The following is a 26,001-nucleotide window of genomic DNA, read 5'->3' on the forward strand; positions in this document are numbered from 1 at the left end:
GGTCATATTTTAACTATTCGTCTGCTGTAGCAGAATTTATCAAACATTTTACACTTTAAACGTGTTGAATCAGTTCGCAGTGAACATTTCTACATATTCAGAACCAAAGTACACACAGTGCTGCTAAACATTCAGCTGGGATTAAAGGAACAGTCCCCACTCTGATGCATTATTATGGAGAAGGCTGAGCTCAGGGACCAAAACGTTGGACTGTTCCTTTAACAAACGAGGACCACAGGCAGGTAAATCCTCCAGAGCCTGAACAATATCCACCAACCTGGTGTGAGAAAGCTGCACGGCAGATCCGAACTGCACCGAGGCGAGAAATCGGATCAGAAACACCAGCAGCAGCGTCTTAATGGACGGAAACACGCACGGGAAACGTAACAGATCCAGTAACCCGAGACGCTGCCATGTTAATGGGCGAAGGCTGTGAAGGCCCGAAGGGTTCATTTGCTCAGACTGGTTGCTAAACGACAAGTTGGACCCCTCGGAGGTCGAATCAAAGTTTACAGCTTTGATTCTGCGTCACATTTTTCTGCTGTAAACATCTTCTAAATCAGTCATTTTGTGTCTGTTCATGCAGCCTCGACACATAAAGGTTTGCTTTATTAAAGGGATAGTTCGCCTCTTTTGACATGAAGCTGTATGACATCCCATTTCAGCAACATCATTTATGAACATTTTCTTACCCCCTGCTGCGTCCTGTGAGCTGAGTTCCAGTCTCGTTTTGGTGTTGACGAAAGTAGTCCGGCTAGTTGGCTGGGGCCACAAAAATAAAGCGTTTTGCTTCTCAAAACAATATGCGTTCAAAAGAGTAATACATTTGCATCACAAAATCGTTCTCCAGGAAAAGTCAGACCTCACAATCGCTTGGCCCTATTTTCTCGCCCTTTGTATCACTGCCTGCTGCCGCCTGCCGCGCCTGTTACAGTGTTTACTGCTCGGTCTGCACAGCAGGCAGTGATATGAAGGGAGAGAAAATAGGGCCAAGAGATTGTGAGGTCTGACTTTTCCTGGAGAACGATTTTGTGATGCAAATGTATTACTCTTTTGAACGCATATTGTTTTGAGAAGCAAAACGCTTTATTTTCGGGACCCCAGCCAACTAGCCGGACTACTTTCGTCAACACCAAAACGAGGCTGGAACTCGGCTCACAGGACGCAGCAGGGGGTAAGAAGATGTTCATAAATGATGTTGCTAATATGGGATGTCATACAGCTTCATGTCAAAAGAGGCGAACTATCCCTTTAAGAGCAGAATTCTCCATGTTCTTTAATCAATTAAGAAAGCTGTCAGGTTAAAGCTTTTGTGAAGTGTTTTTTACAGCCAAGTATTGCTTTTGTTTCATCTTATTGTGTCAATAATTGAGGGTTAAAATCTGTACTCACAAATTCAGCAGAGCATCATCTATCAGTGTGAAAAACTGATTTCCTAAAGAACCTTTTAGCCACTTGGAAAGTCTCTGAGGACTTTAACAGTGAAGTCATTTAAACAGCCGTTCATGTGTTAAACGTGTTGCTTTTGTGTGTTTAAAATGTCCTAAATCAGCCGACTGTTGCAGCTCTGATAGTAACAGCCATCTGTGAGGCGTGACCTTCCTTTTAAATGATTTCACCTAAAAGACCAGGAGTCATGTTTCCTGTTGCCTAGCAGCAGAGCTCACAGCCATCAGCACCTTCCTGTTGTCTCTGTGATCCATCATTTCACTGGATCCGAGCGTCAGATTTCAAGCCTGCGTCCTCTGGTTTTTGTAAAACTTCACAATCTCTGAAATGATTTGACCTTTTCCTCTCCTCTCATACTTCATGTAGAAGGTGCATCCTCAAACCTCCCCGTCTCAAAAACACGTCACGCAACTAACGTCTACTTCATGCCAAAAATACTGCATAGATAAGAACCGTAGGAGTAAAAAAGGTGTGGATTATAATGTATAAAACAAACAAATTAAATACTAATATATATATATATATACAGTGGTTTAAAAAGCATTCATTGTGCTGGAGCACTTTAACCATGTGCATGAGTATAACATTTAAATCCTAACTGTGCAGAAACATAAATACTTCATGAGTTCTTCCATCAGAGGACGGCAGCAGACACTTTTTGCACCGATGAAACTAAACTAAAACGAAGTGAAAATATATGAAAAGTTGAGTTGTGACGTGTGAACAGAAACTTTAAAACAGAGTCTTTAAAACGGTGTAAAAACGTCTGAAGCTGAAAGCTGGAGGCAGAGAACATGAGAAACTTTAAGGTGAGGAAGTACGACTCGGATTTAAATCTCAGGGGAACGAGTTTGGTTCCGTTTGGTGTTGATCTTCAACAGAAGGTCACATTCAGAGGAGCTGCAGACAGATGCAAACATCCCCTCATCTCAGTGAGGTTTTCTTCACATAAAGCCGTCGTTACATCCAGATCCCTCATTATTTGGGTTAAAAATGTGTCTGAGCGTCTCTAAATAGTCCTCAGGAGTGAGTGTGAGAGTCTGACTGAAGCATCTGTGTGTCGTCGTGTTTCCAGAACGCTCCACATGGCCTAATGTGATCTTTACTCACTCAGAATTCGACCGTATTCAGGTTGAGGTGATCAGAAAGTGCAGTTTGCCTGGCGGAGTCTGATTAGGAGGTGGTTTTAAGGAGGCTCGATGCACATCAGGGTGAAAGGAGGCGACTTTGAAATCATGTCTGATCTGCAAAGATTAAAACGGTGCGACTCCCCGGCCGGTAGATCCCGCCGTCTGAGTTAAATTAGTGCTGCAGCAGGTAACCTTTGAAGTGGTTTGTTCCAGGTCTGACTGGAGAACCGAACCAGTTCCAAACAGCAGCAGAAACTGGGCCTTACTGGGTTTGGTGGGAAGGAAATGCAGAGGGAAGGGCAGCGCCTGAGCTACGGAAGCCCAGAAGGAGCTAAAACGATAAAATAATGCGACATGAGCCTAATTCCCCTGGTGGATGTTTCCTGTTAGGACGATTAACTCCATCCTCTGGTGACACGAGTCAAACCTGTCAATGGAAATAAATAAAAATCACCTCAGATTCACTTTGATAGTGAATCGAAACCCAACTACTAATCACTTGAAATGACAATTTTTGTGTCAGAATTGGAGTTAAAGGTACTAAAAATCTAATTTTAGTTAACTTTTTATTAATCTGTGCACATTTTCCTCATTATAACTGACTAATTCTGACTAATTCTGTGTTTTAAGGTGTAAAAATGTGACCGAGGAATGAACTTTATGTCTAAATGTTTAAACCTTAAATGTTATTCACGAGGCTCGGACACGCCGGCCCTCTTCTGAAACTTTCCCTCTTTCTCTTTGTAAAATTCATGCTTTTTAACCTCAGTAATTTAGGAATTATCAGAGACTCAGAGGCTGTTTGGTCACAGTTTGTGGAAATGAAACAAAACTCTGTACAATTGTCCAATTTCCTTCAGCCTGGTGTAAAACCAAAGAGAGGAACAGACCACCAAAGGCCGCCTTGGAGTGAAAATGATCCTCGTTCCAGGTGTTTTTATGCTGTGCGTCAGATTTGTTGTGATGTTTGACATAAAATCTGTAAATTCGTTAACATGCAGCTCGTTTCTCACGTTCTCTGCCTCTTACTGTTTGCTTTTGATCATTTCCTGCTCTGTGCCCCTCAGTGGGCCCCTCAGCGGGCCCCTCAGCGGGCCCCTCAGCGGGCCCCTCAGCGGGCCCCTCAGAGGTTAAACGTTACTGGTTTTGCTCTTGCCCTTGGCTCCGCCCCCTGGGCTCCCTTTGCTGTCCGACCTCCTGCCAGGTGAGTTCTGACAGGCGGACAGCTTGACGGCGGAGCCCGACTGACCGCCGCCGTTGTTGTTGTTGTGATTCGAGTTTCCGCTCAGCGTCTCCATGATGGAGCGGAAGGTCCCGAACGGGCGCTTGCTTTCGGAGCTTCCCGTCGGCGTCCTCTCTTTCCCCTGAGGCGCTTTGCTCGGCTCCGCCTCCGGGTTGGAGCTCTTGTGGACCTGCTCGTCGAAGGTGACCCTCAGCTTCAGGTTCTGGGACGTCTTCCTGCGGGACGAGGGCGACTTCAGGGCGCTCTTGGGGCTGGTCGCCACCTTCTGGCCGTTGGCAGCATCGTGGGCGTCGCTGGGCGTGTCCGGGGTTTTACTGTCCGCGGCCTCGGGGTCGCTGGACGTGGGCGACGGGTTGTGACCGATGCCGTCCACCGACTTCGACCCGCTGAGAGACAACGCCAGCTTCCTCTCAGCAGAGGAGGAAGATGTGGGGACGTGCTTCCTCATCATCAGATTGAGGCCGTTTGGCGCCTGCTCCTCCTCTGTGATGGGCAGGTGAGACGGCCTATCGGGTCGCAGCGTGTTCGGGGGCGGGGCTCCTTGGTTTTTACCGTCCTCAGGGGGGTAACCGTCCGAATCGGATTCACTCAGAGAGCGCTGCATGATCTGTTTGAGTCTCGCCAGCTTGAGCTCTCTCCTCTCCACCACCCCTGTTCTGCGGCCCCCGGGGGCCCCGGGCCCCTCTCTGCTCACACCAGCCACAGGTGGCAGCCTTTCCCTGGGACACGCCGTCTCCGACGCGTCCTTCCCCAGGAGCTGCCGCAGCACCGAGTCGGGGCCCACCCCTCCCTGACGGACCAGCCAATGGCCATCACCAGGAGTCCCCTCGGCTGTCAGCATCATCTCAGGCCACGCCTCCACCGAGGGCTGATGGGAGCTGGAGTCCAGAGAGGGAGACGGAAATGTTTAGAATGCTTTCATTCATTATGAACAATACTAACAAGTTATAAAACTGAACCTACAGCTGAAATTAATACAAACTGCTTCTATTCTCTATTCCGGTCGGAACATTTTTCACCAAACTCGCAGATAAAAACAGATCTTTAACAGTCTTTAACACTTTGAATTTGTCCGTTTTTACCAGCTAAACAATTAAATTCAGCCTTCATTTAAGGTGTTAACGTCCCGATTTGAATAACTTTCTGGTTATTTTAATTGGAAAATACATTTAATTTCTTCCTTTGTTCCTTCATCACTGCTGTATTTATTCCTGCTTCATTATGCAAATGAGGGGGCGGGGTTTCAGAAAGAAATTTGAAAACTAAGTAAAGAAATAGTGACATAATTATTAAATTAAAGCACAAAAAAAGCCTTTTTCCCCTACGTTGATCTAATTTTAGCAGCATTTATTTGGCCATCTACATATTTTTGCACCGATGCTGGGTTGTCCTCCTTAGACCTCCATCTGCCAGCTGCATCGTACCGTTTCTCCTGCTCTAATTCTCTACAGATAATGAATTCCTTGATTTGACTTCTGCTGTCAGGTGATATTGTGTCTTATTTTGTGGTAAATTAGATGAAAATGACGGTGGTGTGAACAGCTACACAGCAGGAATAACAGATGTGTGTGTTACCTTGGTGATCTGGAGGGCGTACCCTCCGCCTTGTTGGGGTCCATCAGTCTCTGCAGCTGCTTCTGTAAGGTCATCCTCTCTGCTGCCTGCCTACAAGACAACAAACACACAACAACTGTCTGAATGCTGAATGTTTACAATAAAAAACAATCATTTCCTTAGCAAACCAACACAAAGACTTCCACTACACCAGTGGTTCTCAAACTTTTTTTGCTGAATTTAAAAACAGAAAAACTGACCTACAAACGGCTTCGTGAAACAGAATTGTTGGTTTTCTGAAAAACTGGAACATACTTACAAACACACAGAATTCTGATTTCCTTTCGAAGAACAATGACCGATCATATAACTGATAAATCAAAGTGCAAAATGCTTCCTACTTTCCTGAAAGGCAGCAGAAGCTGCTGGCTCTGTGCTCTCACTTTGCATTCACCAGCTTCACCAAACCAGACATCATCAGCGCAAAGACGCTGCTTTAGGAGTCTGATTTGGTTCCTTTTTTAAGCCTTTAGATGTCTTAAGATGTCTTCCTTAGTCATTACAAACACCTTAAAGAGTGTGGCTGCGAGGCCGTGATGCTAATGTGTGGCTAACTCAAACAGAAACCACCACAGAAGCACCTTGTCTGCACATCAGTAACAGTCCTCTGAGTTTAGCCAGAAGGTGGCGTGGACTCAGACTCTGTAACAGTAACAGAGGAGCTAAAAGCTTCACTTCTGAAGGGTCAGTCAACCAAAGACGACACTGACGGGACATTTCAGCTGCTAATCACTGATGGAAAGTCTGCCTTCTTAATAATTCCTCGATTTTATTGTTTGTTTGCACTTTAATAAAACATTACAAACAAAAGAGTATATCACATAAAAGAAAGAAATAGAATAGAATAAAATAAATAAATATATATATATATATATATTCTAACCTCTCCAGCACTGACTCATGGCAGCTTATCATTTATTATCTATCTATATATATAAAGATATATATATATCTATATATATATATATGTATATATATAGATAGATAATAAATATATAGATAGATAATAAATGATAAGCTGCCATGAATCAGTGCTGGAGAGGTTAGAAACCCTGGGAGGGCTTATCTAGAACCTCACCATTAAGATAAATAAAAAAAATTAAATGCATCTTATCAGGATAAAACAACAAATGGATTGATGAGAAAAAACAAAAACAAAGAATAAAAACAACATCACAAAAATCAATGATCAAGCAATGAATCAAGAAATAAATTGCAATGGCAACTATAAACAAAAAAGAGAAGAAAAAGTATTAAGACAGTCCCATAGAGTACAGGTGATCTTTTAATTTCCTTTTATAAACGGGTAGGGAGGGAGAGCTGTGTGTCAGGTGAATATACTTGGTCCATAAAGTTACACCTTTATATTTGATGGAAAACTGTGCTCTAGTGGTACAACAGAGCGGGACATGAAGCAGCTTAGATTGTCGAGTTGTTCTGGAGTGAATGTTTGAGTTATTTTGAAAGCATTGTTGGAAATGAGATGGAAGCGTTGACGCAGATATCTGACAGTAACTGTTTTCTATGACAGAAAAGTAGTTTTTATGGCATTTTAACTTCTCTCCCTTCTGAACGATTTCTCTGAAAACTTCAGGAATTTCCACATTTATCCGTGAGAGTGCTCCAATCAACTGGCTGCTGATCGTTTCTGGGCCTTAAATACGGTGACCAGTGGACACCAAAGAGGCCGATCAGAAAGGTGGATTGTTATAATTATTTTCTGATGGAAAAGTCCACATAATTACCCAGAACTGGAGCTTGGTAACTATTATCTATTTATAGCGAATTAGGCTTTTATATGGAGGCCAGATCCCAGACTGACGTCAGAACCATGAGCAGCAGGCAGATGTCAGTAAAGCAACTTTTCTGCACAGTGAGGAGGAATTCACACGAGTTGTGTAAGCAAAGCTCAACAAACGCTTCTGAACGAGAGTTTAAAACCAGCGACGGGCAGACGAGGAGCCAACGTGACAGTCGGTGTCTCACAAAACCTCAACCTTAAGTAGCATGTGGCTAATTAGCATTAGGAAACAAATAGCATTAAAGGAGCCATTTCTCAACGTCACTGATTACATACATACACACTGCTCCATTAAAGCAACACCAGAGAAGTTTCTGAACCTTGGGATTCGTGACACCAGCCTTTATTGTCCACATTCCTGGGCCTGAAACTGCCCTGGAGGGGGGGGGGGCGACCTACCGCAGTTCACGACTTTGGTTTGCAGCTTCGCACCACACACCGTTTTGGGCCACTTAACATTTTTGTGGCCTCTTTAACGGGACAACAAATTGAGAGTATGGCTGTGCATGTGCAGGCTTCATGTGGAGACTTAATGTCAGCGATGTTACAATAAAAGTGAAACTTCTCTAATGTTCCTTTAAGACATATGTGTCAAACTCATGGCCCGCGGGGCCAAATGTGGCCCGCCACGTCATTTTATGTGGCCCCTGAGAGCTTAAAATAAATCTAAAAATAAATAAGTCAAATACGTGCAGTGACCAAAAACTACATTTCCCACAATGCATGCCGATTCCCCGCCACTGAACTGCAATGTTTCCAAATCGATTTTCCCAACAAGTGGAATTGAGAAATACAAATAATGATCCCAAAATGTCCAGGAGGAGAAATGATGCAGATGCCCTTCCATCTGCATCAGTTTTTCTGTTTCAAGAAAGATTGGAAGGCAAATACGTGTTTGTGCTCCAAGGAGAAGAAACGGTTTGTCTTCTGTGTTATGAGGCGGTGGCGGTTGTCAAAGAGTACGATCTACGTCCGCATTCTGAGACCAAACACAGAGCTGAGTATACCAACATCAGGCATCAAGAAAAACAACAAACTGCCCCGAGAATTAAAAGGTAAACTGCGATCGCAGCAGAATGTGTTCGCTAAAAGCCACAACCGAAAAGCAGTAAAAGCGAGCTTTGTTTGATATTTAAAGTTTTTAGCAAAGCTGGTGTTTGATGTTATTTTTCTTTATTCACTTGGATAGTTTGATCGTTGATTGATGGAGTGATGTGGGTTTCATAACCTACAAATTAAAAGGATTCATGATATAATAACAGAGCAACAAGCAAACATATTTCTTTTTTTTTTTTTTTACATCTATGCAAATAGATATGTAATATTTCTAACTTGAATAAGTAATACATTCAGAGTTATTTAACATTAAGGAGCAGTTACATTTATTTTACATTGCATTTAGTTACATTTATAAGTTACATCTGGCCCTTTGAGGGCAACGATTATGCTGATGTGGCCCTCGGTGAAAATTAGTTAGATACCCACTTTAAGAGATGCCGAGAGACGACACGGCGTGTTCCAGTGAAGCACGTACGAGGGTATTAACTGTATGATTTAAATGTGTATTTCTCTTTTATCTTACTTTAAGGTCCACACTACCTTTAAAGCCTCACACCGAGTGGTTGTTGACTCCCGGTGTTTATTGTCTCCATGATGGAGATAGCGATCTTAGCTCGAAGGCTAAGCTAAACTTGCTAACTTGCTCTCATGAAGCTGTGCTTGACCGTGAGCTGACCAGTCGGTTTAATAAAAGTCCAGTCATGACTCATTGTAATCATAATAATTATGATTACAATGAATTGAATTCCAATTGGCTTGAGTTGGACTTTATTATTTAAGTGCCTTGAGATGACATTTGTTGTATTTGGCGCTATATAAATAAAAATGAATTGAAGCTGAAAGAGTGTCGGTCCTTCTTCTAAAAACGCAACGCAGACAACGGTTACATCTGTATAACTGATATTTATCTGGGTGTTTTATTCTCATTCAACCTTAATCCTAATTGATATTTCATGAAATGTGATTTTTTTTTTTATTTCTAAGCTCTGAGTTGTTCCCAAACTGTGGTTTAAAAGAGTAAAATGAAACACACGATAAACCAGTTTAATGCTTATCGCATCATAAACCAAAGACAACAAACCGGCTGATCGTGCTCCCGGCACACGATGCTCAGCCCCAGATATCCTGATCGGCGCGCCCTTATTCATCTGTAAGAACTTTAATATCCATAAAAAACTAACGACATCCTCTGAAAAACTGAAGAAAAGACGCTACAACTTACTCATTGAGCTGTTTGGTGAGTTTCACCACCTGCGACGCCAGCGACATGCAGGTTTCCACGACGACCAGGTAGCGGGCGCAGGTGGTGTGGCCCTGCCGCTCGGCGCTCTGGGAAGGCCGCTCCCCCTGCTGGTTCTGGACCGTCACGTTAGAGCCGTACTCCACCAGCGTCTGGAACCACAAACAGAAACCAGAGCGGCTCCTCCTTATCAAGCGTTAACCATCAGAGCTTTGAGTGTCAGCTCAGCCGGCCAACAGGAAGCAGACGAGACAAATAACATCCGGCCCGCCTTCAGCAGGCGGCTCCACCTTCCCGGGAAACAACACTCAGCCCGTGTCAATCTGTGTTTGGTCAGGGTGAAGGAGGTCGAGGAACAGTGTGTGACGGCAGATTAAAGACACTACATTTTAAAATATAACTAATAAATAGATAGATTTTTATTTTCGAACATGTATAAAAAAGAAAAGAAAGAAAAAGAGAAATAAAAAAAATAAATAAAATTAATCACATTAAGTGCTAATACAGAAAACACCGCACATTGTTCGAAAAAGGAATGGGAAGAAGTACAATACTTTTTTAGTTTCCCACCCCTTTTTAACTACTCTTCAGCTTGTAAATATCCTACAATACACCTATATAAATATATGCCATATATACACTTCCTAAATATCTAAATAAATATATAAATCACAAAAATAAATATATACTACACACAAATCCTTGTAAATATATATATATATATATATATATAAAAATATAAATAAATAACTATCCCCATAAAGAAATATATACCATATACTATAAAAAATTAACCCTATTCTATTCATATATTTATCCCTCATCGTCCTTCCTCTTCCACGTACTTGTTTAAAAATATTTTTTGTACCTTTTTTTAAACAGAATTATATTTGCGCTTTGTTTTATTTCTGTCTCCAGACTGTTCCACAAAGTCGCCCCACAGCTCGATACGCACATGCTTTTCATATTTGTTCGGACCTTTGGTTTTTTAAAATATAGGTCTCCCCTTAGATTATACCCCCCCTCCCTATCACTAAACATTCCTTGTATGTTTTTGTACATTAATTGTGCCGTTCTGAATTTGACCAGATCCACAAATTTCAACATATGTGACTTTATGAAAAGTGGGTTTGTGTGATCTCTGTCTCCTGTTTTGTTTATTGTCCTTATTGCTCTTTTCTGTATTGTGCATATCGGCTGCAGAGTGGTTCTGTAGGCGTTTCCCCAGACTTCGACACAGTAAGTCAGATATGGCAAAAATAATGAGTAATGTAGAGTGTGCAACGATTTATAATCAAGGATAAGTTTCGTTTTACACAGAATTGCCGAGCACTTATATGTTTGTATCCTACATGAGGTTTCCAGCAGATTTTATTATCCAAAATCACACTAAGGAATTTAATTTCCTGTACCCTTTCTATTTTAGTATTGTCTATTAATAATTCTACATTACAATCTATTTTGCGTCTCCCAAACAACATGATCTTTGTTTTGCTTAGATTTAATGATAATTTATTTTTGTCAAACCATAGTTTTAGTTTATTTATTTCAGTTGCGATTGTCTCCAAAGTCTGCTGCAAATTCTCACCGGAACAAAAAATATTAGTGTCATCTACAAACAAAGCAAACTTCAGTACCTGCAAAACTCTACATATGTCATTGATATATAATATGAATAATTTCGGACCTAATATTGACCCCTGTGGTACCCCGCATGTAATATTCATGAGATCAGATTTATAGTCACCTATCTGCACAAACTGTTGCCTGTTTCTTAGATAGCTCGAGAGCCAGCCAATAAAAACTGGATAAAGTCGACCGGATGAACAGTTTTAGCCACACAGACGGCAGGTTACCTGTATACAGGTGAGGTGTCCGTACTGAGCCGCCACGTGAACAGCAGTGTTTCCGTTCTGGTCGACTTCGTCCAGAGAGATCGCCTGTTCCTGCATGAACTGAAGCAACCACAGCAGCACCTTCTCCTGCACAGACACACAGAAGAGACGCTTCATCCGTCACCGACGCTTCTTCTTCTTCTTCTTCTACCGTCCGCTTCTTTTCTTTTTACAAACTCAAATAATCAAACACACATTTGGAGTTACTGTGAGAGATCCAACTGTGGAGAATCTAGAAAAAAAAAGCTCTGAAAAGCAAAGATTCTATCAAAAAATAATGATTTCATTCCCGTAAATCAGAGATACTCATTGCGCGGCTCCTCAACCTTTAATTGGCGGCTCGCACTCGCACAGTAGCTTATAACAAAATGTTAACAATAACAATACATTTTTTCAAATAACACACAGCGAATACTGCACAGTATTAAGTATTTTTATTAAGTTTGCGTTTTTGTAGTATTACGTATTCTTATTAAGTATTAATTAAGGCTTAATGGTGTTTCCTAAAGGGGGCACTGTTAAACCTGGCAACGCAGCCCGCTTAAACCACCTCAGACTTTACTGCAGTGCATGCTAGCTCCTTTAGCGCGAGATGCAGGCACAATGGATCGGTTTTTAATTAAAAAAGGGCAAAAACCAGCACAAAAACCATGCTCATCCTGAATGTCTCACTATGATTACAACAACAAACTACAAATACAACATGAAGAAAGTCAAGGACATGCACGCCAGCTTCCGCTCATCCCAGTATTAAGGTAGATGTGGTCTTAATTGAAAATGTATTGGCTGTGTTGTTTCTTTTTTTGTGGGATGTTTTATATGTAGAAATACATATTTGCAAAAGGGGACTTTAGTATGTTGTAGTAAAAGTGGCTCTACCCTGGATTTTGCTGCCAATGTGGCTCTTGTGAAAAAGAATAGTGAGTATCTATCACTGCTGTAAAGTATTCAGCAACAAGCATTTAGATCCGAATGATTTGTGTTTTACAGATGATCATTTTTAATTTAATCCAGAGGAAAAAAAGAGCAGCTGGTGACGTAATGAAAGGAAGCTCAGATGGGCCAAACTTCCAAAGATCAAAACTGGAAAAAAGCTTCTGGATTCCACTAAATCAAAGTTAAAAAAAAAAACTTTCCAAAGGAAATCCAGGACATGAACAGGAAAAGGAGGGCGAGGTAACACGGAGGCAGCCATGTGTGCGTTACCTGTCCGTAGCGTCCAGCGTAGTGGATCAAACTGGGATGTTCTCTGGTGCAGCTCAGCTCTGCGATGGCCTCCGTCTCACTCACCATCCACCTCACACACTCCAGATGTCCATTCTGTAAACAACACACACACACACGTCTGGTTTTTACTCTCACCCTAACCGTAACAGCTGAACGCCTAACCCTAACCTTTACCTTTAACTCAACAGTAACCTAAAAGGCTCTCAAAACTCACTTTGTGTAAGATGGGAAGACTAAAGCTCTGTGAGATGTGAGAGGAGTAAGGGAACACTTTTACACATGTTGTATGAATGTGAAATGACACAAAACCTTTGGGAAAATGCAATATTATTCATCAACAAATGTATTTTATTTATATGTGTAACAAGGTTTAATTTGGCTTGTGTATAATTCCACAAAATTATTGTTTTTAACCTGACATTTATAAGATTAGTCAGGTGGAACTTTTGTTTTCGTTTTCTGTACGTTCTTTTATGGAAGAGCAACATTTGTGACAAAAGACACGGTCCCGCCTAAACTCTTCCTCTTTTTTTTGTGATGTTCGGTGAGGAAAGGTGAGCTCCCATTTTGTCAGGTATGCCCCATGTTTTACTTTTTTGTGCTACTGTTTCGCTGGCTAACTTTATGTTTGCGTCATTGTAATCGCATCTCTTTTTTTGTGATGTTCGGTGAAGAAAGGTTGGAAAATAAAAAGACCTTCGAAAGAGCAGCGGTGTGGTCTCCATTAACCTTAACACAATGCAGAGGTTTCATACCGGTTACATACAGCCCTTTACAAACAATCATTACGATGTACCAAAGTGCTTTACAGTACGTAATAAATAAAGAGAAGAATAAGTAAAAACAAATTATCATTTGTTATTTTGGGCATAATAAACAGAGGGAATAGACTTATCATTCCAGCAAACTTTATGGTGTAGATTGGCCCTTACTACAGGGTGCAGGTTTGTTCTAAGACACTGGAAAAGCAAAATTATTACACCATTTAATGAGTGGTTAGAAGAAATGAACAAAATAGCAAAGCTACGAGCAATTGATTTTCAGGCTGAACAATAAGGAGGAGATATTCATGAAACTATGGGGTCCCTTCATAAGTGCTGTGCGAGATGGTTGATTGGTGGGGCAATGTTGATGAATCTTTATGTGGATAGCGAGATGTATCCTAACTGTGACAAAAGTCTGATTTGTTGTTGGATGGTGGCTGTGGGAGTGAGGGAGCGGGGTGAGATGCTGGAGATGTTAACCCTGTGTTTGTTGATGTATGCAATTAGGGACCGAGCAGTGAAACTGCAAGGACCCTATTGTATCTGTAAGAGTTATTTTTCTCCTCCTCCGATATTATTCTTAAACTTTGCAAAAGGTACTAGAAAACTCATGAAATTTTGCAAGCACCACCTGCCAGTCGACATGAAAAGAAAAAAAAAAATAAATAAATAAATAAATCAGAACTTTATATTTTTGCTTTTTTGCCCGATTCCACGCCTCGCATATGATCGAACTCCTCCTACAGATTTAATGCTACAGACTTCAAACTTGTTCAGGTTACTCTTAAGACATGGGGGGGGGGATCATGGAGAAACTTTTTCAAACCTCAAACGGTGTGGGCGTGGCCAGTTGGTGAAAACTATGTGATGGCGTTTGTGATGTGAAAGCCTTATCATCATCAAGTCATGATTTGGATTAGTTTAATTTATGTAAGCATTTTTTAGCGAGTAATGTTCTGTGTGTGGGTTTTTTGTTTTTTGTTTTTTTTTCATGTTATCTTGTTTTATTCTTGTCATTATTCATGTATGTTGTTCCTTTTGTTGTACGGTTGAAAAGCCTTCAAAAAAAGTGAATTACAAAAAAAAAAAAAAAAAAAACTTTCTTTCCCCACATTCACAGGAAGTCAGAAAACAGAGTTACACCCCCCACAACACGTGTAAAACAAGCACACTTAACATGCTGCAGTAAGGACCAGGTGGCTGCAAATCTGTCATCCTGATAATCCGAACGAATAAACAAGCGTCCCGTTGATAAGAGCCAATCAAGAGTCAGCACACAGCTGCCCGGCTTGTCTGCAGATAACACACTTCCCATCTGGCGGCCAATTAAGAGCCGGGTTTCCACCACAGCGCCGATAAAACGGGACCCACTCAGCATTTATGCTCTTCGGTCTGTTTTAACATCCTGCTGATGTCAACCTTTAAATCATCTTATCAAAAACTTCCATCTGGGTCCACGATGACCTCACTAACAAGCCGCCGAAAGCCAATCAAAAGTCTGCTTGTTGTTGTTGGCTCACAGCTGTGAAGCCATTCAAATGAAGTGAATGTTTGCTGCTGAAATCTAAAGCTTTTTAGACTGCCCACATCCACACAGGTTAATGTTCGTTTCCATCTGGAGTTTACTGCTAAATTTAGGCTTTTATTTACACGTTAAAGCAGCTAGGTGCAAACAAACTTCTTCCAGTTGTGGAGATATTCAGAAACTAAGTCTGCAGGACTGACATGTCGACAGGGAAACCAGGAGATTGTGAAATGTGGCTTCAGACTCTGTGCACTCTGTTTACAAGGAAAATTGTAGACGTGGCCGAGAAGGTTCTGGTGGATTTTCATTTTAATTTCACACACAAATGTGCAATTATAGTCCCGCTCTGCTGAGTAACTGAGGTGACCAGCTGGCAGCGTCACCGGTTTGGGATGAAACCCTGCCGGACCTCCAGTTAGTGGAAAAAAGAGAAATTTCACAGTATTTCCTTTGTTACCCGTCTCGGTACCTAACTTACCGCACTTACTCTAGCACTAGTTATGCTGTTAGCTGTTTGGTTTTGGAAGGAAATGCACTTATGATTTCTTATAACCTGAAGTTCTTTTGCCTACCAATGTGGAACACACTTATTGTAAGTCGCTTTGGATAAAAGCGTCTGCAAAATGGCCGTAATGTAATGTTGGAGATAAGCACACACCCCAAGTTTAAAACTGAGCAAACACAAAAACTGACCTTGACCCCCAGACCAGCGGGGGTGAGCTGTTGGTTGTTGCGCTCGTTGAGGCCGTCCTCCCCCATCAGAGAGGTGAGGTGCTGCAGGCAGTCGGCGTGACCCTGAGAGGTGGAGATGTGCAGCAGGTTGTTCCCATCCTCGTCTCTGATCAGCTCCAGGTTGTCAGCCGCCAGGTGGGGCTGCGGTAGGAGGAGACGTAGAAGAGGAAGAGGAAGAAAAGACCAGCAGAAGAAGGAAGAGGAGAACAAGTAGAGGTTCAGCTTAAGAGAAATCAGCTTCAGGCCGGCTGATTTCGGCTCGGGTAGGAGCGAAATGCATTATGGGTAAACGCTCTGCATACTGTCTGATCGACGAATATGCAGTATGTAGTATGTAGCATGTAGTATGCAGCATGTAGCATGCAGTATGTAGTATGTAGCATGCAGTATGCAGTATGTAGCATGTAGTATGTAGTATGCAGTATGCAGTATGTAGCATGCAGTATGCAGTATGCAGAATGTAGTATGCAGTGTGCAGTATGTAGTATGCAGTATGCAGTATGCAGTATGTAGTATGCAGTATGCAGTATGTAGTATGCAGTATGTAGTATGCAGTATGTAGTATGCAGAATGTAGTATGCAGTATGTAGTATGCAGTATGCAGTATGTAGTATGCAGAATGTAGTATGTAGTATGCAGTATGTAGTATGCAGTATGCAGTATGTAGTATGCAGTATGTAGTATGCAGAATGTAGTATGCAGTATGTAGTATGCAGAATGTAGTATGCAGTATGTAGTATGCAGAATGTAGTATGTAGTATGCAGTATGTAGTATGCAGAATGTAGTATGCAGTATGTAGTATGCAGAATGTAGTATGCAGTATGCAGTATGCAGTATGCAGTATGTAGTATGCAGTATGTAGTATGCAGTATGTAGTATGCAGTATGTAGTATGCAGTATGTAGTATGCAGTATGCAGTATGTAGTATGCAGAATATAGTATGCAGTATGTAGTATGCAGTATGTAGTATGCAGTATGTAGTATGCAGTACGCAGTATGTAGTATGCAGTACGCAGTATGTAGTATGCAGAATGTAGTATGTAGTATGCAGTATGTAGTATGCAGTATGCAGTATGTAGTATGCAGTATGTAGTATGCAGAATGTAGTATGCAGTATGTAGTATGCAGAATGTAGTATGCAGTATGTAGTATGCAGAATGTAGTATGTAGTATGCAGTATGTAGTATGCAGTATGCAGTATGCAGTATGTAGTATGCAGTATGCAGTATGTAGTATGCAGAATATAGTATGCAGTATGTAGTATGCAGTATGTAGTATGCAGTATGTAGTATGCAGTATGTAGTATGCAGTACGCAGTATGTAGTATGCAGAATGTAGTATGTAGTATGCAGTATGCAGTATGCAGTATGTAGTATGTAGTATGCAGTATGCAGTATGTAGTATGTAGTTTCGAACAGCCACTGAGAGGATAATGACATGAGATGACAGGCAGGATGAACTATGGCGGAAGGCTTACGAGCAGTGAGATCTGTCCCTCTCTGACGATGTTGATGATGTTCTGGTTCCTCTTGGTCTCCTCGTCCATTTCTCCTCCGGCTCCACCAAACCCCCTGGGCCCGGCCCCCCCTCCTCCCGATCCAGGGGTCCTGGGCTTGGAGCCGTCCTGCCTGCTGATGCTGCCCCCTGGCAGGGGGAACATCAGCCCCGCGCCGCCTGGAGGCTCCACGCCCGGCCGCTGGCTCTGGGAGTCCGGGAAGACGCGCGCAGACAGCAGCTTGTCTGGAAATCAAGTCGTTGCTTTATCACATCTCATCAGGATGTTGTGAGAAAAGAAGAAGAAGAAAAAATGACAGAATTTTTAAGGTCCTACCTGAATCGGTGAAAGAAGAAAGGGAGGAGGAGCAGCTGAGGAGGCTGGAGGAGTGCAGCTCCAGCTGGTAACCTCCTCCTCCACCCGGGGAGCGGTGGAGGTGGTGGAGGTCCGGGTCCATCGACTTGGACTTCCTGAGGTCCGACCACTTCACCGGAGACAGAACACAGTACTGCAGAAGAAGCCCAGGAGAGACTTTCAGGTTCAGTCACAACATCACGGCCGATTAAATGATGCATTAATGACGCTGATATGCAGGTTTTTAAAGGTGTGGAGAGGAAATTGTCCGTGGAAATTTATAGTCTCTGCGCCCATCTCCTCTCACAGTTTTTACAGAACCTGTATAAATAATACCTCAAAACGTGCGTGTTGGTCTGTAGAAGTGTGCAAAGACTTTTGGCTCTCATTACTTAAAAGGTTTTTTAAAAATTGGCTCAAAATGATCTAAAATCCACAATGTCTCTTACACCTGGATAAATTCTACCTCAAAATGTAGGTATTTTTGTACTCCTGTGGGAAAATTTTCTATGGGAAAATGCATTTAAAAGCACTAAATGAGGCCATTTTGAAAATGCCATAAAAGCTGTATTTTAAACAGGACCTTCATAAAAATTACATAACCTCTGCGAGGCCCAAAATTCAATGGGAAAATCGATTGAAAAGCACTTAACGGGCCAAAAATGCCAAAAACTGCCCTATTTTGGAGTTCTCATAACTCAGCCGTACGACATCTCAGAGACCTCATTCAAAGTTTATATGTGACAGGAGACTCTCAACTTCAACTAAATTAAACTTTTTGCTGAAACCTGTGCAGGTTCCTCTCAATCCTCGTCTTTCAGACGGGCTTTAAAAAGGAAATTGTGACCCATTATTTTTCAGTAAGACTTCTTTGTGTCTGTGCTTCGGAGAGTTTGTCGATAACTAAATGTTGGAAGTGGAAATAAACACACCGCTGATGAACAGTTACAACATGGTCTCACTTACTTTCCTGTGAAAACTACGAGCTCGGTGTAAATTCTCAATCATCTATGTCATGCTAATTCCTAAAAGCTTGAATAAGGGTATCTGGAAATCTTTTTTTCTTGAAAACTGAAAGATACGGAACGGTTTAGGCCCAGAATCCATCTGTGATCTGTTCAGAGAATATAAAGCCAGCAGAGCTCTTAGATCCAAGGACTCAGGTCAGCTGGTCCAGTCCAGAGTCCAGACTAAACATGGAGAAGCAGCATTTAGCTGTTATGCTGCTAACAAGTGGAACAAACTGCCAGTGGAGATTAAACTTTCACCAAATGGAGACATTTTTAAATCCAGGTTAAAGACATTTCTGTTCTCATGTGTCTATGCATGAAATCTGCATGATATCTTTTAACTTATCTTGACTGTTGCTTGCTTTTAAATTAATTTAAATAATTTTATTTGTTTCTCTTTATATTCTTTTATGTATTTTTAATGCTTCTCCCACTCCCTGCTGCAATGCTTTTATTTTATGTAAAGCACTTTGAATTGTTTTGTACATGAAATGTGCTATACAAATAAATTTGATTTGATAAACAAGTCCATTTGCCCTTATTCGAGCTCTTAGGGGTAACAGCACCAGGGCAAACAACTATGAAGGCACGAGGGTTTCCTCACCGGGGTCTGAGAGCTGCTGCTGCCCAGGCTCAGAGGCTCATTGTGGGATAGAGTGGAGCTCTTCAGTGCTCCCCCTCTGTTCCTCTCCAGGGTCCCTCCACCCAAGTTACTCCCCGTGACGGTGCGCTTGTCGTGGGGGACGCGAGGCAGCGTGGACATCTGCTGGCTGGACTTGATATAAGGCACGTCGAGGATCTCATCCATGTCCAGGTCGTAGTGCTCCAGCTCCCCGAGCAGAGCCTGAGGGTTGCTCCCTCCACCCATGCTGCCGCCCAGGCCCTTCGCCTTCCCTCCGGGGCCGTCGGAGGAGCTGGAGGCGTTGGTGGGTTTGTCGGAGCCGGGGTCGTCCTTACCGACCTCGCCCTGCTCCCCCAGAACCGGCCCCTGGCCCTGGACTTTGCCATCCGAGTCCGAGTCTGTGGTCTCCGGTTGGTGTTTCAGAGGCGACACCCTCTTCACCGGACGGAACTTACTGTGAACCTCGGCGAGCCCCGTGGGTTTGATGCCCCCGCCGCCGTGGGAGGAAACGCCGCGGCTCCAGTTGATGGCCGGAGCTACGGGAGGACGAAACGGTTACAGATCAAACGGAAACGGCGTGAAATCAAAGTGTGCGTTGGTTAAAACTCCGTTACCTGGTCTCTCCTCTGCCTGGCCATCGCTCCTCCTGGACAGCTCTGGGATGCTCTTCAGGGATGTGACAGAATACTAAAATGAAAAGAAACGACCAAAACAAAGCGTGAGAGCAGCTGAGCAGCTGAGCAGCAGTTATATTTAGATATCAGCTAATTGCTCTAAGTGCAGGCAGGACTGAAGCAGTTACAGCTGTGTTCAATTATACGTCCAGTTTCATCAAGAGAAATTAAACCGGACGAGTTTCTCTGAATTCTCCCTTCATGACGGTTGGTGTTGATTCAACATTTTGTGATTTAGTATTTTGTGGATTCATATTGTGAGACATTTTCTTCAGTGTTCACTCATGTTGAATATAATACAGCTGACACCCCATCCTGACTGAAAGCGAGCGAACCTGATATGCAGCATGACGATTGATTCTACGGGAGTGATTCTATCGGTTCAGAAAGTTCTCACTTGAAACACCGAGTTCTCTGGCTCCCTTCGGTTCAGATCTTTGTGGGACGGGTGTTTGGGGTCATAAACCATCGGGCGCTGTTCCACGGTAAAGATCAGCTTCTCCTCGTCCATTATTCTCTGAGTGATGCTGACCTGTTGCTAACTAGCTTGTCAACAGGAAGCAGCGTGTTCATTTCAACCAATAAAAAGCGTTTAGGGGCGGCACGCCACCGCGAAATGTCGTCCAGATAGAGACAGAGCGGGCGATTTTATAAGTGGTCTGCGTGAGCGGCATCACTCACGGCGTCAGGACAGGCTGATTGAAAAGTACGCATTCTAATCACTTTTTGAATCGCTCGCTTCTTGCTAACGTTCAGTCAGGATGAGGTTTATGTTTATGCATTTTGGCAGACGCGACTTACAGGTAGGCAGTTAGGGTAACGGGGGTCTTGCCTGAGGACCCCTACTGGACGTAGTACCTTTCATGCAGGGGATTTGAACCCATGTCACCTACATGAAAGGTGGCAATCTTACCACTACACTATCCAGATCGTGAGTGTTAACACACACAGTCTTTAATGATGCTTCAGCTTGATTCTACATAAGACTTCACCAAGGTCTCAGAACTCAGTGCTCCTATTAAAGCTGATTATTGTTTTTTTTTTTTTTTTTCTTATTATGTTGAGAGCTTTCTTCTTTAAGTGGAGTAAAATAAGGAAAAACAGGCTCTCCAGGATATAGCATAAACGCCTTAAATGAAACAAGACTACAACATGACCAGGTGGAGGAGCTCTGAACTGCAATGACCCCACAGTACAGGGTGTGCAGAAAGCTGCCCTGGGTCATTAGAAGTATTTAATCCAGCTCTCTAACGTCATCTGACTGCACAGCCTGCTGACTTCTTAGTAAAGGAAACTAATGTGTTCTAAAATTATCACAGACAACTTTATGAGTTTTACATCATATCTACTGCTGTCTACTGAGAGAGTTCACCTGTGTGACATCATCAGTCATGTTGTTGCCAAGCTACAAAAACAACACCCCCAACCCGCTGATGGCGCTTCAGCTTTCTGCACGATTTACATTTTTATTCTGTCATCTGCAGCAATATAATTAGAGTTTTATTAAAGTGTTGTTGAACTGAAATGAAATTAGCTGCAGCAAAAAGGCAGCAAAGCAAAATTGTACTCAAGAAAAAGTAAAAAGTAGTCATCCAAATAATTACTTGAGTAAGAGTAAAAAAGTGCTTGGTGAAAAAACTACTCAAGTACTGAGTAACTGTTGAGTAACGTCTGATTTATTTGTTAACACAAGCATTCAATCAGACAGACAAAAATACTAAATAATCATCTTTAGGCAAATCATCCAGTTGATAAAATAAATTAAAATGAATTAATTACAAAATAGCTTAAATTAAAATAATCCAGGAACTTCAATGAAAAAAACGTTTGTTTTGGTTGACACAGAAGACACATAATGTAGCTGCTGTTTCTCACTCTTTGTAAGGTAAACATGCTTTCAGTATGAGGCCTCGTCTGCGTCTTCATTTCCCACCGTTGGTTCTGACATTTTTCATCTGTTTCTTTGTTTGTTTGCTACGACTGCTAATGCTAAAGCTAACCCGTCCCGCCGCTGAGATTGAGTATGGTCACGTGACCAGACTGCACGGCTGCGTCTGATTGGTGGAACACAGTCAGGTGGTAGAGCCTTTGGCGGAAGTCTCTCTCTCTGTCAGAATAAAACATTAAAATGAGGCGTACGCGGGGGGATAAAAATAATGAGGCGTAGAATACCAAAGAGGTAAGAAGAAAAGTAACCAGCTCATTGTAGCCTAATGTAGCGGAGTAAGAGGACAGTTTCTGCTGCACACATCTACTCAAGTAAAAGTAAAAAGTATAGAGATTTAAAACTACTCCTAAAAGTATAATGTTTTCAAAAACATACTCAAGTAAATGTAACTCGTTACTACCCACCTCTGAATATAATTTGGGTTTTATTAAAGTATTGTTGAACTGAAGAGAAATTATCTGCAGCAAAAAGGCAGCAAAACAGCTTCATTATCGTTATTTACTTACATGTAACCATGTAAACTTTTCGTTTTAGTCGGTTATCGTGTTTATCAGAGAGGAAGATGTGGTTGTTTGGTGTGTGTTCGTCATGCAGCCACCTCATATGGTTATCATACTGACCACTGAGTCATCAGAGAAGTCGATCTCGTCCAGGTCCAGGTATTCAGGAGCCTCCATCTTCACACCACATCATCAGCCTCACAACCAGCTGCAGATAAAAAAAAAACACGCCACATGGTTCAAAATCTCTCATAAACCAGCAATCAGCAGGAATAAAACACAGGAAGCAGAAACAGGAAACAGCACAATCCTGTTAAAAAAGCTGTTGGAAGTGTTTGTGTGACACAGGGAATAAAGAGGAAGCTGTGGAAATAGGATTTTTTCACACAGACTGAACTGTTTGCAGGAAATCAAACCCTTTTCTGCTCAATAATGCTGCAGATTTAAAGCGGTTTAAAGTCCAATGGCATAAAACCGCCTGAGCTGTTGTGATCAAAGGCGAAAACACAGCAGGATAATCGGGATTAATCACGGAGCAGCGTGACTCACAGCGTGGACGACGCAGCACGAAACCTGAACTGAGCGCTGACCTCGCTGACCAGCCACACAAACCCTGAGCAGGAATCAGCCGCTCTGCTAGACAACTAAGTCTTTTACTGATGCGTGGCTCCGTAATCTGACCCAAAAACTGCAACAAAAAAAAAGATCCCAAAAGCAAACAAACCGTCATTTGTGGCTGAATTCTGGCTGGTTTGTCAGAAGACGTCAAACTGACTGCGTTTACATGAACTTCAGTAATCTGATTAGTGAAGAAAACATGGTTAGGACAGAAATTGGTTAACGCACTTAAGCATCTTTATTTGCGTTCAGAGCCTATAATCATAAAACCAGATCAGGAGAGGCTGGCTTTGGAAAGGTCCAAATACAAACTGCTGACCAATGGTTTCCAATACAATGCAATTTACTGCTGGAATGAGCCAGTTTCAGGCCATCAAGCCATAATTTACCAGCTTATTCTCTTTAGGATATTAACCGTTTCTTCCACACATCTGCAACACGATATATACTTTACATTTATTTTTTGTGGCCTTTCAACAGATCCCTTCAGATTAGCTTCAACATTGAATGGAAATCCAGCCGCTGAGTGTATTTCTACTCACTCAAGGTGCAGCCCCGCCCCCACCTTTTCCTCTGCGTTTGTCAGCAACAAGCTGAGCTCCAGAGCACTTAAAACTTCTCGTAATTGTTGCCAACGTAGCGTCCCAACAGAGCAGCAGCCTGCGAGCTGCACGAGTGAACCGACAGCTCAGAAACAGACCAAAAACCTAACAACAGATCTGATCAATGATGATTTTAATCAGATGAAGTCAAATTTATAAAATGCTGCTTAGCCTGAAGCCTTAATGTTTGTCATCTCAGTACTGTTTCTGTGCGTTGTCTGATAACAGAAACAGGAAATATGTAAATAAGAGGCTTTATTAGGTGTTCAGTTGTATCAAATATATGTATATATGTATAAAAGAGCACAGATAGTAGAGGCAGAGCAAACTGATGTAACAAACTGATGGTCGGTCAAATAAAAACCCTGTGGAGGCGTAAATAATCATGATGAGACAAGAGACGGAAAGGAGTCCGTTTACCCTCCACAAAACAATAATAATACCCAACAACGATAACTCCGTAACTGGCACCGTAACTAGGCAACATGTAAACAGTATAGAATCTAGAACTGGCCTATCCCATAAGCCCTCTGGTGATTGTCTCTCCTGGATTGTGGGTCACCACAACCCTACAACTACTCAGTGTTCCATATTATAATATTAGCTTTTTTTAACAGAAAATACTACTACATGTCACATACTGTCTGAATATTTTGTGGCCACAGGAAACAGGTCAAAGTCATAAATTAATTTACCTTTTTTCTTATTTTTCAAAACAAAGTTGAACAGCAGATTCTAAAAACAATCGACTGATTAGAATCGTTTTTCTGATTGAAGAGGAACTCGTTTTTTCCGGGCTGGCATTGTCCTACACTTCAGACTTATCAGTCAGTGGGGTCACATGGCGCTGAAAGGATCAGATTATTGGCCAAATTACAATAAGAGTTGAGCAAGGGTAATTCTCCTTGGATATATGGCGGTGAATGAATGGGATCAGAGGCACAAAGCGGGTCATACCCCGGTATGATAGGTGGCGCTGTACCCATTCCAGCTGTTGCTAATAGAGCCACTTCTGGTTGACCTCTTCACCACCAACAACAACAACAAACTCAGGCATTGGAGAAAGATGGAGAACGCAGAGCCAGATGAAGCTACGTCCCTCTACATTTGGTCTGTGATGAGCTGCTTGTTGCACAAACTCGATGCCCAACGGAGCATTCTCCATCGCGTTGTTTGTTTCTTTCTGACGGCGACAACAACAGGAATATCGTCTCCTTTGACTTCCGGGTCACGACCCCGGGAAAACATCTGGAGCATGCGCAGAACGCAAAGTCTGATTCACCACGTGCTTCAGCGTCTACAAGCAGGTTTAGAGTGACTTTCAACCCAGTTATCTTAATCCAATTTCTTCTCAGATTAAGGTGTCTACATGAATTTAATAACTCAGTCCGATTGTAAATTAGCCCTTTATCTGATCCTTTCAGTGCCATGTAACCCCACTGAATATGGGTGAAGATAAAAGCCACTAAACACCAGATCAGAGCAGGTATTTCAGCCCACTAATGCAGGAAGAACGCAGCGAGCTGTGAACAAGCTGTAACAAATGACCGAACCACAAAACTATGGCTGTAAATGGAAAAGGACGCAGGAGCAGCACAACTCAACACAGCATCTTCTACTCTTAAAACTTACTTCCTGAATTAAGGCTAAAGCCACAATCTCACAACCCTGACTGGTCCATTTGCCACAACAACAACGATTCTCATATCTGTGCACAAGATGTGCGAAAGAAAAACAAAGTTAAAGTAAATCTGAAGATGTAAACGAATGACCGGCTTGTTTTCTGCAGTTACTGGCAGCTCCGCAACAGATCAGAGGAACCAGCTCCGGCCCGCTCCGTCATCAGGTGGCGTACCTACAATGAGATCCAGATGTGCCGAGAGAGCGTTCGGATGCTTTGATCCGCTGTTCTGGAACAAACTGCCTGTTGACCTGAGATCTGTGAGCCAGCTCAGCAAACCGGAGAATGTTCCCTCTTTGAAAGCGGATGATAAATATACGAACTCCAAATTCATTTGTTTAACAAACGCCGCTGTACTACAAGCTATTTTTCCCTTTAATCCTCGTTTCTCTTTTTTCTGAGAAATGTTAAGGGTTATTTACAGGGTTTTAGAATAAGTGCTTCCGTTTTTTGGTCACCCAATGTACATTATAAATATCTTAAAGAGGTTCCTGGTGTTTTAAAATGAACAAACGTCCTTTTCGAGGCCGCAGGATAATCATGAAAACTGGAGCTTCCATGAAAGCGACGGGTTGTTTTTAGACTGCGTGGGAGTGACCGCAAAGCTAAAATCGGCCAAAATAAAAACCTCTGATTGCAGCTTTGAGAAACGATCGTGCCAAACATCCTTGATAACAACAGTTTAGGCCCGAAACCTGACATCAAAAATAAGACTGAATGGGGAAAAAAAAAAAGAAAAGGGGGGAGGAGGACATCTGCTTACTCTGTTTATGTGAACAGCTGATGAGTTTCAATCCTTCCAGGCAGCAAGAAACAA

At 42.3% G+C, this 26,001-nt stretch overlaps 1 protein-coding gene across 1 annotated transcript in view; it reads right to left on the reverse strand.

Moving 5' to 3' along the window:
* Positions 1–1,202: 1,202 nt before the first annotated feature.
* sncaip (synuclein, alpha interacting protein) overlaps positions 1,203–26,001 on the reverse strand; it is a 30,492-nt gene continuing 5,693 nt past the window's right edge. The window contains exons 2-12 of the mRNA XM_075467204.1: positions 22,404–22,491; positions 19,776–19,848; positions 19,144–19,697; positions 17,512–17,683; positions 17,158–17,420; positions 15,641–15,820; positions 12,638–12,751; positions 11,393–11,518; positions 9,519–9,688; positions 5,398–5,487; positions 1,203–4,700 (exon numbers count right to left, since the gene is read on the reverse strand). Of these exons, the coding sequence (XP_075323319.1) occupies positions 3,710–4,700; positions 5,398–5,487; positions 9,519–9,688; positions 11,393–11,518; positions 12,638–12,751; positions 15,641–15,820; positions 17,158–17,420; positions 17,512–17,683; positions 19,144–19,697; positions 19,776–19,848; positions 22,404–22,460 (2,790 nt within the window). The 5' untranslated portion in view covers positions 22,461–22,491 and the 3' untranslated portion in view covers positions 1,203–3,709. The remainder of the gene's footprint in view (positions 4,701–5,397; positions 5,488–9,518; positions 9,689–11,392; positions 11,519–12,637; positions 12,752–15,640; positions 15,821–17,157; positions 17,421–17,511; positions 17,684–19,143; positions 19,698–19,775; positions 19,849–22,403; positions 22,492–26,001) is intronic.

Source organism: Odontesthes bonariensis, chromosome 6 (assembly GCF_027942865.1).
Source record: "Odontesthes bonariensis isolate fOdoBon6 chromosome 6, fOdoBon6.hap1, whole genome shotgun sequence".
NCBI classification, from domain to species: domain Eukaryota; kingdom Metazoa; phylum Chordata; class Actinopteri; order Atheriniformes; family Atherinopsidae; genus Odontesthes; species Odontesthes bonariensis.